Raw genomic sequence first — 15,566 nt, 5'->3', positions numbered from 1 at the left:
TTAAGTCAAGGCACTGAAGCCGGCTGTGCCTCGGTTTCCCCTCAGTGGGCCTGGAGCTAAAACACCCGATGCCTAGAATTTCATTCAATCTGTACCACAAATATTTGTCAAGAGCAGACTACATGTTCTAGACACAGAGGATACAGCAATGAGCAATCAGACCAGTCCTTGCCTTCATGGAGTATACATTCCCAGTGATGTAGATGCTATTAATGTATCAGGCTTCCCACCCAGGAACTGAGGTTAATGGCAGGTCATCAACAGGCCAACAAGGGCACCCGCTGGGCTGCAGGTCTCTCTCACAGGACACTGCTCTAACCATGAATGATAATGTAGCTAAACAGAGGCTTCAGGATCCCTCACTTGCACCAGCCCCTTCCAAAGCCCTGGGAGTGGGTCTGGAAAGAAACAAGTTTGTGTGGTCTTATGTTCCTCTCAAGTTTGCCAAAGCTCAGTCTTTGAACTACAACCGGACAGAGCTATGTCTCCAATCCAGCCGTCCTCTGTCCCTCCTCCTTGCTGTTGGGCAATGTTGGAGGGGCCGTGGGCATTCGTGGCCCAGCCTAGAGGGGATGGGTTGGTGGTATGTCAAGTTTGAGCTAAGATCATGTGGTCCGAGCCATGTCCATGGAAAGCTGTATTACTGCTGACCCTCCAGATGGGCCCAACTCCCAGGAACACTCCTGCCACCCAAGGGCCCACTCACCCCCAGCTCCTGACAGCACAGAAGAGGTTGTATCTCACCATGAACACATCCTACAGAGCCCAACACTGACGTGTGTGGTAGAAGAGAAGTAGGGGATTGAAAATCATGATTCTAGCCTATGAAAAACGCTTCCAGTTACTAGATCTGGAAAACTGTAAGTTCCCCTAGTCAAAATGGACATTCGCTTCTGTCTGGAAAATACTAACACACACATACAATTATAACATACTACAGTTTCTTTTTCATTTTTGATGAGAATCACACAAAATAGAATCTATCAAACTTCCCCTGTTTGTGGGACACAGACTACAAACAGTGTCTCTATCTGTGAATTCTCTCATTTTTTGCCTGAAAAGTGTCAATGACAGAAAACAAATTTTGATTAACCATGCTAGAAAAAAGCTGAATTATCTTTGATTCTCTCTATAGAAGTATTTTAGAAAATCGTTATCATATGAAGAAGTGATCAAAGAGTATGAAGCTAAAAGTATAAGAATAAAAAGCATTATAGAGGTGTCAGGCCTTTAATGAATAAAAGTATTTTGTTATTCTGGATATTATCATGTTTGAAGTATATTTATTAGTCTTTAAACTGTGTCAGTTATTGGAGCTCTTTCTCATTCTAAATAAAGATTCACTTGCATTCTTATTATTGTATTCATAATTGTGAATTATTTATCTTAAAGATGGCCCTCATACTGTCTAAGATTCAGGCCACCATAAAACCACAACTCTCCCCTGCAGTTCCTCCCCTGCAGTTCTGATGTGTCAGGGACTCTGATGAGTCCCTTTTTGTGGATTATCTAATTTAATCCTCATTCAAGGTACTGAGGTAAAGTAAGGCTTGGAGAACCCTTCTACACAATAAAGCTCATTCTGCTGGGTTGTAGCAAGGACTGAAAATCACGTAGCACCCATAGCGATGTCTGACACACAGAAAAAATTCAATAACTAGGAACTATTATGATTTGCTGTACAGCCTTTCTGAGCCCATTTCCTCATATTTACAGTAGAAGGGGGAGAAAGAGATTTAAATATTTGTACATACACAGAAGCTATCTGAAAAGATGCATAGAAGGTTGGTAACAGTGGCTGCCTCTGTGGAGGGAAACTGGGGGTGGGAGGGTGACATATCACACTTGTACCTTCAAATTTTTAAACGAGTTAACATATGAAAAGTACTTGGCACAGCACCTGGCAAATGGTAAGTGCTCAATAAATGTTAGCTCTTGCTATTAGCTATTGTTATAGCCAATTACTTAAATTGATTAATTAAAAATTAAAGAGGTGAGACCTCACATCTAAAGTCCCTTCCATGTAGTGGTGAATGCATAACTACGTAACTAAGAGCCACTGATTGTACACTTAGGATGGATTACAGGGTATGTGAATAAAACTGTTAAAAAAATACATAATGGGAGGGTGGGGGTAAGGGGTATGGGATGTTTTGGGTTTTCTTTTTTATTTTTATTTCTTTTTAATAAAAATGAAATGAATGAAAGTGTTCTAAAATTGATTGTAGTGATGAATGTACATCCATGTGATGATACTGTGAGCCAATAATTGTATAATTTGGATGAATTATATGGTTTGTGAATATATCTCAATAAAACTGCATTAAAAATGTTTAGATACATTAAATGTTAATAATATTTGGGAAAAAAAAGTCCCTTCCAGCTGGATTTGGGGTTTGTTTTGGGTAACAGCTCATAACAATCAACCAGTGCCTGAGCTCCAATTGCACTAAGACCTTCAGTAATTCCTGCAGCTCTATGAAGTAAGTACTATTCTCAGCCCCATTTTACAAATGTGGAAACAGAGGCACAGAGAGATTAAATAACAACAACATTCCCTAGGGCCCACAGCCAGTGTGGCAGAGGCCCAGAGTAACACACACAGGCCAGTTAACTTGAAAGCCCAAGTTCAGATCAGTCTCACTAGACCACCAAAATATTTCTAGACAGCGCAGCTCAACTTGGGTGCTCGATGGCCTCTGCCCTCCCAGAGAATCTTTGGGGACAGAGAGGTCTGAGTCTGTTTAGGGAGAGAGAGGTGGGTTAAGCCTACAAGTTCGACTGCATGTAATCTTCGAGCCTGGACCCTAGAGGCACCTTTCAAAGATAAATTTGTTTTTGAAGCTCCAAACATAATCAGTTTGCTCAGTTGAGGAGCACTAAGCACACACCTTCCAACACTTGGAACCTCAGCCTCTGTGTGGCCTCTAAGAGCTAAGTGTGACCTTCTTGGATTAAAAGCTCCCAGGTGGACGTCAACGTTCATAGCAGCTTTATTCATAATAGTCAAAAGGTGGAAATGACCCAAATGTCCATCAACAGATGAATGGACAAACAAAATGTGATACATCCCTTCAAGTCCTGAAACATGCTATGACGTGGATGAACCCTGAAAACATTAGGCTGAGTGAAAGAAGCCAGTCCCCAAAGACCACACAGTATATGATTCCACTTACATGAAATATCTAGAACAAGCAAATTAGCAGAGAGAAAGTATATTAGAGGTTACTAGGTGCCAGGGGAAGGAGAAAGGGGGAGTTATTGCTTAAAGAGTACACAGTTTCTGTTTCGGGCAATTAAAAAGTTTTGGTAATGGATGGTGCTGATGGTAGCACAACACTGTAAATGTAATTAACACCACTGAATTGTACACTTAAAAATGGGTAAAATAGACAACTTTATGCAATATATATAGATGTTACTATAATTTAAAAAAAAAAAAAAAAGCTCCCAGGTAGGGGTGAGATGGTCTACATAAGCGTAAGGGATGCGGAGGGCTTCGGCAATAGCTGCCTAATAAAAGTCTTGTTACATCATAGCTGTGTGTCCTTGAGCAAGTCACTTGACCTCCCTGACTCACAGTTTCCTTATCTATAAAATGAGGATAAAAACTAATAAATGTTCCCATGGAATAAAGTATGATCTTCCACCCCCACCCTAGACTGCAAGTCTTTTGAGGAGAGGTCCCAGTAAAACTCATCTCGGCATTTCCTTCACAGTGACTTTTGAACAGGGCACCTTACTCCAAAGAAGGCGTTCTACACTACTTGCCAATTTAAGGCAGGACTGGGTAGTGCAAAACATGTCTTATGGGGTCATCCAGACCCAGATTCAAATCCCACTTCCACCACCAACTTCCTGTTAGGGAACCTTTCAGAGCTTGGTCACTACTACTGGTACAAAAATAACTGCATTTCCAGGGCAGCCGTGTTGCAGAAGTCCAGGGGAGCCGAAATAAAGACCAAGTGCTGCAGGGGTCACAAACTCAATTGCCTAATGTAAAGATGGGTGGATGAGGTGTAGCAGACACAGAGGTGCCACACCAGATCCCTTCTGCCATTTCTGTGAGCTCCTCTAAGCCTTAGTGTGCTTCTGCTTCCAACAGCCCAAATCTTCAACCCCCCACACTATGTCCCTCTCCTACCACCATCCCTCAGAGGCCCTTAGCCAATGACCTTGCCTCAGGTTGGGGCGGCTCTGAAGTGCCATTTACACTCCAGAGCTCCCTGAAGGATCAGGATGAAGCACCCTTCAAAGCACCCTTTGCCTGATGTTGCACCTTTGCTTGCCATCTTCCCCCTTTCCGTCCTGCTTCTCCCATTCCCTTTCCAGGTTCTGCTGTTTCATGGTCCACTCCTGGGGAACTCAGCCTAAGACAGAAGACCTGGGGGCTCCTGCCACATCTACAGGGGGCACTGGCTACTCAGCTCCAGCCTGTTCAACCATGTGGAAACACAGGTGTAATGTCACCAGATATTCCAATGTTTAAAAAGAGTCCAGAGACATCCATATTTAAGTAAAATGCCCTATTTTTAAATGTTGCCAATTAATTTTTTAAAAAATTAACACCACACAGGCCAAACTAAACTGATCTATAGATCAAGTCTAGCAACCCCAGATCTCAAATGCTAAGTATACAGGGCCTAAGGTGTGCTTAATATGCCAGTCCGAATAATTTTCATGTCTCAGCTCATAGAATCATCATAACATAGCCTGGCAAGATAGGCATTATTATCCCCATTTGACAAAGAGAGGTTAAGCAACTTGCCCAAGGTCATATTGCTGGGAGGTAGCAGAGCAGATATTCAGACCAAGTTTTGTCTGACTACAAAGCCTGTGAACCACTGGGCCGCTCTGCCTTTTCTTCCGTGTTCAGTCATCTACCTGGAAGGGAGTCAGAAATTTAGGCTGACAAGCCACCGGCATGCAGGATAGGGTGAGGGAGGTGGAAGGAGAGAAAAGCTGTAAGCCCCATGGGCATTAGAGCATTGGAAAACTAAAAACAACACAAACACTCAAAATGAATAGTTACACAAATGATGGAATAGTTTTTTTTTAAGTGAAATAAAATTCACAGGAGATAAAACTCACCATTTTAACCATTTTAAACTACACAGTTCAGTTGGTTTTAGTATAATCACGAGTGTGTAACCCTCACCACTATCTAATTCCAGAACATTTTCATCATCCAAAAAGGAAACCTATACCCATTAGCAATAACTCTTCCTATCCCCCTCCCCAGCTCCTGTCAACCATGAATGTACTTTCTGTTTCTATGGATTTACCTATTCTGGACAGTTCATATAAATGAAATCATACAATATGTGGTCTTTTGTGTCTGGCTTACTTCACTTACCATAATGTTTTCAAGGTTTATCCATGTTGTAGCACATATCAGAACTTCATTCCCTTTTATGGCTGAATGATACTCCATTGTATGAAAATACCCCCGTTTTATTTACCTATTCATCAGTTGATGGGCACTTGGTTTGTTTTCACTTTTTGGCTATTATGAATATAGCTGCTATGTATATTAACGTACAAGTTATTGCATGAAAGTATGTTTTCAATTTTTGGGGGTATATACCTAGGAGTAGAATTTCTGGGTCACATGGTAACTCTATGTTTAACATTTTGAGGAACTGCCCAAACTGTTTTCCATGGGGCTGCACCATTTTACATTACCACAAGTAATGCATGAGGGTTCCAAATTTTCCACATCCTTGCCAACACTTATTTTCTGTTTGTTTTTTTAATTATAGGCATTTTAGGAGGTGTGAAGTGGTATATCATTGTGGTTTTGATTTGTATTTCCCTAATGGCTAATGATGTTGAGCATCTTTCCATGTGCTTATTGACCATTTGTATATCTTCTGTAAAGAAATGTCTATTCAGGTCTTTTGCCCATTTTTTAGTTGGGTTCTTTAACTTTTTATTTTTGAATTGTAAGAGTTCTTTCTATATTATTGATACTAGACTCTTATCAGATATATGATTAACAACCCATTCTGTGGGTTGTCTTTTCACTTTCTTCATAGTGTCCTTTGAAGCACAAAAGTTTTTAAGTTTGATAAATTCAAATTTTCTGTATTTTCTTTTGTTTTTGTGCTTTTGGTGTCATACTTAAGAAACCGTTGCCTAATCCAAGTCATGCAGCTATTCTCTGTTTCCTTCCAAGAGTTTTGTAATTTTAGCATTTACATTTTGTTCTTTGATCCATTTTGAGTTAATTTTTTTTTATATTGTGTGAGGTGGGGATCTAAATTCATTCTTTTGCATAAGGATATTTAGCTGAAAAGACCATTTGTTGAAAAGACTATTCTTCCCCCCATTGAATGGTCTTGACACTCTTTGTCAAAATCAATTGAATGTCCTCATACAGACTGTGGTAGTGAATGCATAACTATGTGATTATACTGGGAATGGTATTTTAAAACTTCAACTTCCATGTGAAACTAAAGGAAGAGATGTTTATTTGGTGCAAATCTATATTTTCTGTAGCACACTATATAATTTAATTTGTATGGTCAGTTTACTCAAACACCATAATTACATCGAAATTTGAACAGGGAGTGAGATCTGGCTGGTTTGTACAGGTTAGTGTGAAGCCTCGATACATCCCAGAGTATTTTGGGCAGAGAATAAAAGCATATTTGCGAAGCCCCCTTGAGAGACTGGGGAAAAATGTGGAAATATTAAACTTCTCTACCTGGGGAATTACTGATATTCTCACAAGCACTGGAGACTACCAATTTAGAAGGCCGAGCCCTCAACCTTGGGGCTTGCCCTTACGAAGCTTGTTACTCCAAAGGAGAGGCGAAGCCTACTTTTAGTTGTACCTAAGAGTCACCCCAGAGAACCTCTTTTGTTGTTCAGATGTGGCCTCTCTCTCTAAACCAACACTGCAGGTAAACTCACTGCCTTCCCTACTACATGGGACATGACTCCCAGGAGTGTAAATCTCCCTGGCAATGTGGGACATGACTTCTGGAGATGAACCTGGACCCAGCATCAAGTGATTGAGAAAGCCTTCTTGACCAAAAAGGGGAAGAGAAATGAAACAAAATATAGTTTCAGTGGCTGAGAGATTTCAAACTGAATCAAGAGGACATTCTGGAAGTTACTCTTACACATTATATAGATATCTCTTTTTAGTTTTTAGTGTATTGTAATAGCTAGAAGGAAATACCTGAAATTGTCAAACTGCAACCCAATAGCCTTGATTCTTGGAGACAACTGCATAACTACACAGCTTACACTGTGTGACGATGTGATTGTGAAAACCCTGTGACTGACACTCCCTTTATCCAGTGTATGGACAGATGAGTAGAAAAATGGGGAAAAAAGTAAATGAGTAACAGGGAGGGATGGGGGGATGGGATGTTTTGGGTGTTTTTACTTTAATTTTTATTCTTTTTTTTTTTTTCCGGTAATGAAAAGGTTCAAAGATTAATTCTGGTGATGAATGCACAACTATATAATGGTACTGTGGACAACTGTACACTTTGGTGATGATTGGTATGTGAATATATCTCAATAAAACTGAATTTTTTTAAAAAATCAACTGAGCATAGATGTATGGCTTTATTTATGGACTCTCAATTCTATTTCATTGAGCTATATGTCTGGCTCATAGTCTCTTATGTCTCTATCTTAAACAATAATTAGACCTTGAGCAACCCAAGAAATTGTCTACAATATAATTCCAAGTGAAAAACACAGACACAAAAGTCACATCTATCACAAAGCTCCTGGACTTTAGATGCAATCAGATGTGGGTTTGACTCTCAGTTCTGCCAACTAGAACCACATAAACTCTTACAGCCTCAGTTTCTTCATCAAAATAATGGGGATAAATAATTGTTTCCTTCCAGAGTTGTTGCAAAGATTCAGTAAAAAATATATAAAAGGTTTGAACACAGCTCTGGCCCATGGTAAGAGAGTTCACATTATCATAATGTGCAAATGTTCAGGGATAAAGGTGAGAATGGTTCCCAGTAAAACGGGAGGGTCAATTTAGAGACAGGAAGATTATGGGTGATTTTAATTAAGATTATGATATTTTAACAAAATATACAAACAGAAATGGGGGTTTTGGTCTAGAATAATATACTCAATTATGTTTCTTTTAATCGACAGCTCTGTACTCCCCATGTCTGCTGGGAAGTACTGTTCCTCTATGTATGTATGAGAAAATTTATGCAGAAATAGGAAAAATACGGAGCCTCCACAGTTTCCCCACCCCACCTTCAGCCTTGCTTGTTATCTATTTTCTTAATGAAAGCTTCTACATAAAAGGGGGGCAGACACTGGCAAGGAAAGAGGGCCAGATTGTGAAGGCACAATCAAAATAAAAAAATATAATAACTAGTGTTTTAAATAAACACTTAAAAGTGCTTAGAGCTTTTGCACCTTAGTCCCAGAACCCTTAGACACCTTTCAGCAAACCAGGAGGCTGACCAATAGGATGTGAGCCACCCTCAAAAGTTACCTTATTCACTGTGAAATTTTTATCTAGCGTGTAGATTCTCACTGCCTGGGTTTATGAACCAGACTCCAGCAGGAAGGTTTGCAGCAGACAGGGCGTGTTCAATCAGAGGCAGATGACTGGGGTGTGGACTTGATTTGTTCCCAGACAGTTATCACTGGAGACAGGCTCAATTATTTTCATTACACAGAGTCAACAGAGACAGGAGGCATAATGGGTCTTGGCCAGAGAAGCAAAGGTTAAGGTGAGGAGGAGAGGGGGAGCTGAGCAGGGACCTTCCCAGGCCCTCCATGCCTACTGAACCATGAGGCCAGGGAGGGTGACCGAAGACGGGAAGACATCAGTGCTCGCCTGGTCTTGCTCTGCTGGTCCCAGCAAAAACTCATGGAGAGCCAAGATCTCTTCGAATGTGTTACTGATTTGAAGTGCTCAGGTGGGAAGAGCTTCAAGACCTCATTTAAACGGCCCAGCAACTGAAGGGCTGCAGAGTAACATAGGGACCCTCTTGCCCTGATGACTCTACCCCGCACAGCCTAAATCTTCTCTGATAGTAACTACCAACATTATTAAATGTTTCCTACATGCCAGGCAGTGTGCTAAGCACTTATCTCCCCCTCCCAACAACCCTGTAAGTTAGGTATTGTTATTATCCCATTTTACAAATGAGGAAACAGGCTCAGGGGCTTGCCCAAGCTAAGGAGCAGAACTATTAAATTCAGTTCTGTCTGACCGCGGAGCCCAAGCTCTCAACCACTACTCTTTCCCTCTTTTCTTCTCCTTTCCTTCTCTTGTTTACTGCTTCTCCTCTGCATATAGCCAAAGGCTTTCTAATATTGTCCTCCCCACCCCAAACCAGGTCCTGTATGGAACTTCTGGGCATTTGGGGGCTACACAGGAGGCTGACCTTGGAATAGAGAGGCCCGTCAGGTGGAGGAATTGCTATTCCTGAGATTTCTCAAGCACAGGAAACTTCCTGGGCTGTCTGCAATAAATCCAAGCCTTCCTTCCTTTGTGATTTCACCCCGGGAGCAAGACTCCAGGATGACTCATCGCCTGCTGGGCCAGCAGGAGATCTCCTCTGGGGACTGGAGGTGACCTTGGCCTGGCACTCACATCCTGTGCCTGTTTTCCCATTTGTCAAGTGAGCAGCGCCCTGGCCTCCCCCTCCCCACCGCCCCCCAGGGCTCATCGTGGACTATCCTGGTGAACCACAAAGCATCTTGAGGATAATTTTTAAAACAGAACACAAAATACTGACAATCCTCTAATCCCAAACCATGATCTAAATCCTCCCCTATCTTAATTATGGCTGCAAGAGTTCACCTGCAGTCTTGCCTTCTTGGTGCACAGTCCAACTGTGATTACTGGTAAAAAGGAAAGGTGATGTGGATAATAACCCTTATTTTCCAACTATAATTAATCACTTCTCCTTCAGTGACTCCTTCACTCCTACTATAAGCTCTAAATACTAGTAACAACTAACGTCCACAGAGCCCTGATGAGGTATGTACTCCATATATGTATATGTCTCTTTTTTCCTCATCTAATCCCCTTACGAGTGTCCACTACCAGCCCCAAGGTACAGATGAAGAAAATAAGGCTCAGACCAGTCTATTATAGTAACCTGCCAAAGGTCACACAGCTAGTAGGTGGCAAAGCCCAGATTCAAATCTGGGTGAGAGTCTCCACCACGTTATACGGCCTTTACTTCCTTCATTTTAAAATTATAAGTCCAGCCCTCACTAGCTTCCTACCCCACTTAATTTTTCTTCATAGTTCTTATCCCCTTTTAATTTAGTAATGAATTTACTGTTGTGCCTCCCAATCTATCCACCAAGTAGCATGTAAGTCCACCTGGGCAGGTACTTTTTGGTCTTTTGCCATGGCTATCCTGCCCCCCCCTCCAACTCCCCCTAGAACAATGCCTGACACATAGTAGGTGCTCAATAAGCATTTACTGAATGAATGAATTTAGCCAAAAGTTCTCATCAACTATTTTCAACTGTCCCTTCTCCTAGATTGTAAATTTTGACAACCTTTGATTCATCTGAGACCTCCTACCATCGCCAACACCCCTCACCCTCCATCCCCAGGGTCTAGAATGATACTTTGAAAACAGTAAAATACTCAACAAATATTTGGGGACAGGACATAATTCTTTCTACTTGGCTTTGGAATGTGTTTTTGGGGTGGTCTGCTGTTTGGGGAATTCACTCTCCTCTCCACTTGCCACAACAAACAAGCCACTTAGTGGAAAACTGTCCTAGGCTAGCTGGGAAACGTGCGGAACCTCCTCACCGTGACCCTGGTTTGAGCTCCTCTCAGATCCCGCTCCATGAGGGCTGATGGACAGCCTGATGCCAAGGCGTCCTCCTCCTCCTCCGGGTGCCTGCTGTGTTTCTGAGTCACATCTCCCTGGCCTGTGGGAAAGGGTTCAGTGTGTGGCTTCACAAACTCTCTGCTGAGCAGCCGGCTGAGCGGGCAGATGGAACTGATATGGGAAAAAAAAAAAAGGATCTAATTAAGCAGAGTAGGTGATAGTATCAGGAAGAAAAAGCAAGCAAGTAGCAATTTGGATATCTGCCTGCAAATAAAAGAGATGACTGTCCTTTTCTCCTCTGGCTCCTGTTTGCTCTATAAATCTCAGTTCACTAATCCAAGTGCTTTAATTATCGCTGTATAATACAGCATGCTGTGTTGGGCCCATTGTGGGGAAATTAAAAGAATGAAGGGGGAACAGAGGGATTCAGGCTACCCTTCTCTCCCGTTTCTCTCGTTTACCCTAATCTGAAGGTGTTTTTCTCCTTCTGCCATAAACACAACATGGGGTTTTCCAGCATCAAACGTATCACCTTTCCCCACTCACAAAAAGGAACTTTAGATTAAGAGCTCTTTCCCCTAAACCACGAAACTCAGGGGCCAGAAGTCACCTGGGCCACTGTTGATGCTTAATCCTCCAGAAATCAAAAGAACCAGGTCATGAATTAGATACCAGCTTCAAAAGGAGAATCCCAGAGTGGGAAACAGAATAATGGTTAATACTGACATTTTAATTCCACCTCCACTCCCTAGTAGTGGTGTGGCCTTGGGCAAATCACGCAACCTCTCTAGCCTCAGCCTCTTCAAATAAAATACAGTGATAATAACAGGATTAAATACATAAGAATATAAAGCACTTAGCACCATGCCTGACACATAGTGAGTGCTATGTAACACACTCACATCTCAGGCCTCTTTGTCATTCCAACTGCCTAAAGCACTCCTCTTCCAGAAAGCCACCTGGCTCACACCTTCTCTTCCTTTTCAAATGCCCTGTTATCAGCAAGCCTTCCCTTACCATTCTAATAGGAGCCCCCTCCTCCCAGACATACACACTGCATCCCCCTCACACTCTTCATTTTTGTCCATAATATTTAGCACTACTTGATGCTATACATATGTTTAATTATTTTTGTCTCCTTCACCCAAAAGGTAAATTCCAAGAAAGGAGAGCTTTTGTTTTGTTGACTGTTGTATCCCAACACCTATAACAGTGCCTGCATATAGTGGTGGAGGCTTAATAAATATTAGCTGAATAAACAAATAGAAGCTATTCTTTTCAAGATGCCTAAAAGGGCACTCAGAGTCCATGCAGGCCAAAGTTCTTCACAGGCCAGGAAACAGAGGCCAGGAGATGACAGATGCCCTGCCCTCCGGTTCCTGCTTCCCCAGAATCGAGTCATGGCGGAGGCTGGAGGCCCTGGCTGCTGGTGTCTTACTTTGCCGCAAGACCAGTGACTTGGAATGTTGGTACCTCGTGGGCCTCATTCTGAGAACTCCCTCCTGAGAGCTTGGGAACCGGGTGCCCCAGAGACTGGCAGTCTATGAAAGCAAAAAGGACAGGTGGAAATACCGCAGCCCGCTCTGAAAATCCATCAACAATTGCACTCAGACTTGAGGAACTGCAGACAGCTGCAGCACAAAGGAGCCAAAGGCCACTGAATTTCTCTCTTAAAATCCACCGGCATCAAGGGGATCCTCTTGGCTTGCTGTGCTGACTGAAGGCAAGCAATGCAGGCCCATTTCTGGGCCGCCTGGATGACCTCCTCTTGCACCACCACAGGGGACCCTATAGGGAGAGATGCAAACTCTAGTTTGGCCATTCCTAGCTGCACAACCTCCAAGGGTATCAACTTCTTCATCATTTATGCTCTTTTAGGATCAAATGCGAAAACATACATACAGCTCCCGGCACTCACCGGGCACACAGCAGGCACATTAGAGCATTAACTTATAACACAGAGGCAAACACACACCCCCTTCCCCCATTCACCTCACCAGCTCTTACCATCACCCTCTAGAACTGGGGATCAAGGGTCTTACCAGTGAAGGGGGATATTCGGCCTTAGGAATCCAGCACCACATAATTTTTTAAAGGCCGTCATTTTCCCATTTGAGTGGAAAGAGCTCAGACTTCACACCAGGCCTCCTCTTTCTCCAAGGCACTCAAGAGAGATATGGAGACCACATAAGGCCTGAAAAGGGAAGATACCAGCCTGAAACTCAGCCACCCAAGTTCTTTATTCCCAGAAAGTCTGGCCCAGAGTGCCCTGGAAGTTGGGGTGACAAAAGACCTAACGAAATATCCTGTGCTCCCTTCACTACCTGTCCCTCAACTGAATAATCAGATTTAAACTATTAAAGACACCACCAGGGATCAAAACGTGGTGACTAGAGTCCTGTGGCTTAACCTTACCCTCTGTATAAGCAGGTCCATCTCCTCAATCTCTCTGAGCCTCAGTTGCTGCATCTGTTTGAAGAGAAGAACAGTATCTACCTCGCAGAACTATTTTAAGGATTGAATGAGAGAAGGAGGCTCAGCACAGTGCCTGGGACACAAGCTGCTGCTTTTCATATTCAAGCCAAGAAGCCCAGGGCAGCCAATGCCAGAATCATAAGCAATAATTGCTCCAAAAGAACACTCTGTACAGCAAAGGCGGCCCTTCCCTAGACCACAGACCAGACCCCACCATTCCCTTACGGGCCACAGGTTGGGAGCACACATGACTCCAAGAAAGGCTTCCAGAAGTCTTATAAAGCAAAAGGGGTGAGAGAAGGGTTGGCACAGGAAGACAAGGATGCAGAAAGGCACAGATGGAACTGAGACCCCAGAAGCCCTGAAAAGGGGATATCCAGCTGAAAGTGGTACAAGATGCCTCCATGTCATAACTTGGACCGAGATATTTGTTGCTTAGGACTTTAAACTGCTACCTTTGTAGGTTGATTTCTAGAATGTTCCAGCGGCAGTACGGCTCGCTGGTTACCAAATAAGCTGCAGGGTGACCCGGGTTAGGGGTTACAGGATCTCCCCGAGAGGTTTCAGGGCCTGGTGACTTTCAGCCACTCAGGTAACCTCACTGGGCCTCAGGGTCCCCCCCACCACCCCCCAGCACTGGAGGCTGAGGCTACGTCGGGATGGCAGGCGCTGAGCCGCTACCTGGCAAGAGCACTGAACATCTTGCGCGCATTTCTCCTTCATTAAACGAGGGAAAAGGCGAGGAGGAAAGAGCCCGCAAAAGCTGAGGGCCTTTCTCTGCTGCAGCTGTTGAAATAATAATCGAAAGAAAGCAACTGGAACGTGAGCGGGGGGCGCGGCGGGGGCCGGGGACTCCTCCCGCAGACGCCCGGGAGCCGGCCCGGGCCTGTGGCCTGGCGGGGGAGGCTGGGGGAGGCCGGGGAGCGGGCGCCCCGCGGGAGCGCCGAGGCCCCGCTGCGCCCGGCCGGGCGGGGGCGGCGGAGGCGGAAGCGGGGGCGGCCGGAGCGCGGTGGGGATGTTTAAAGGAAATTTACAATCATTTCCTCTCTGTGGTTTGGTGACAAATCAACAACATCCTGTTCTTTTGTGAGGCTCCGGGCGCCTGCGAGGCGGGGGCAGCGCTCGGGCTGTTAAAGGGACACACACAGGCCCCTCCCCCACACCACCACTCCCCCCGCGGCTCCAAAAAAAAAATATATATATATATACAGCCTCCCGAAGGCGCCACCTCCGGGGGCGCGCGCGGCCGGAATGCTGGGGGCTGCTGCCCGAGCCAACCCGGGGCCACGACCCGGATCGCGTCCCTTCCCCCGCGGCGTCCCCGGGGGCCGAGAGGGCGACAGATGCCGCAGTTCGGGGCCGTCCCCCGCCGAGGGGGCGGAGGGGCGCCCGTACGGTTCCCCTGCCTCCCCCCAGCCCCAGGGCAGCACCGCCCGGGCTTCGGACCTCCGGGTAGTTTTAAGCCCCTTCCGCCAATCCCCTTCGCCTCTAAATTTGCCAGCCCCCAAACTCTGTATTTATGGTTAAAACGTCGACGTGCACACACAAGGTTTATAAAACGCCGAAGTAGAGGGAGGCTTCCCGAACTATAGGAGTAATGAGAATCAGATGGCTAGCACTAGAAAAATTAAAAATAAATACGAAACTGTCCTCCCGGGATTTCGTTCATTCAGTCATTGAATGAGTATTTTTGTACCAAGTGCTGGTCACCATTCTGGGCTCTGGCACAGCAAGAACAAGAAAGACACGGTCCCTGTCCCCAGCAAGCTTATCTTCTCAAAAGTAAATGAAGGAAGAAAAATGATGATTTCAGGTGCTAAGTGCTCAGTGCTGGGGTGAGGGGTCCAAGCAATAGTATCAGGAAGGAGACCGGAAGCAGGAGCAGCGCCTCTGCCCATCTCAAAGATACCTGACTGGGCATCCCCGGGGCCGGATTTCCCTCACAAGGAGGAGCCATGGAGGTTGATATACAGGGTAAGAGAGACCTATGTCCTTCTGGTCTGGCTGTATGACCAGGAATCGTCCCTTTCCCTCTCAGGCCTCATGGTTTCCTGATCAGGAACTACTGTTTTAAATCCTGGGTGCAAATTAGAATTCCCCAGGGAGAATTTAAAAATACCAATCCCTGGCCTTGCATCAGACCAAAGGAATCAGAATCTCTGGTAATGGGCCCTGGCATTTTTTACAAGATCCCCGAGTGAGTCCAGTATACAGCTAAAGTGCACCAAATGCTATTTGGATTCCGGGTATAATCATTCACATTCATTGAGCACTTAGCATCTA

General features: G+C 44.4%; 1 protein-coding gene across 1 annotated transcript in view; it reads right to left on the bottom strand.

Moving 5' to 3' along the window:
* The window catches only part of LOC119507776, a 387,511-nt gene that overhangs the window by 347,503 nt on the left and 24,442 nt on the right, over positions 1-15,566 (bottom strand). The window contains exon 4 of the mRNA XM_037800927.1: positions 10,787-10,979. Within this exon, the coding sequence (XP_037656855.1) occupies positions 10,787-10,979 (193 nt within the window). The remainder of the gene's footprint in view (positions 1-10,786; positions 10,980-15,566) is intronic.

The sequence above is a fragment of the Choloepus didactylus genome, chromosome 13, assembly GCF_015220235.1.
Source record: "Choloepus didactylus isolate mChoDid1 chromosome 13, mChoDid1.pri, whole genome shotgun sequence".
NCBI classification, from domain to species: Eukaryota; Metazoa; Chordata; class Mammalia; order Pilosa; family Megalonychidae; genus Choloepus; species Choloepus didactylus.
The sequence above is the reverse complement of the archived record's forward strand: the minus strand, read 5'-3'. Positions and strand labels throughout refer to the sequence as shown.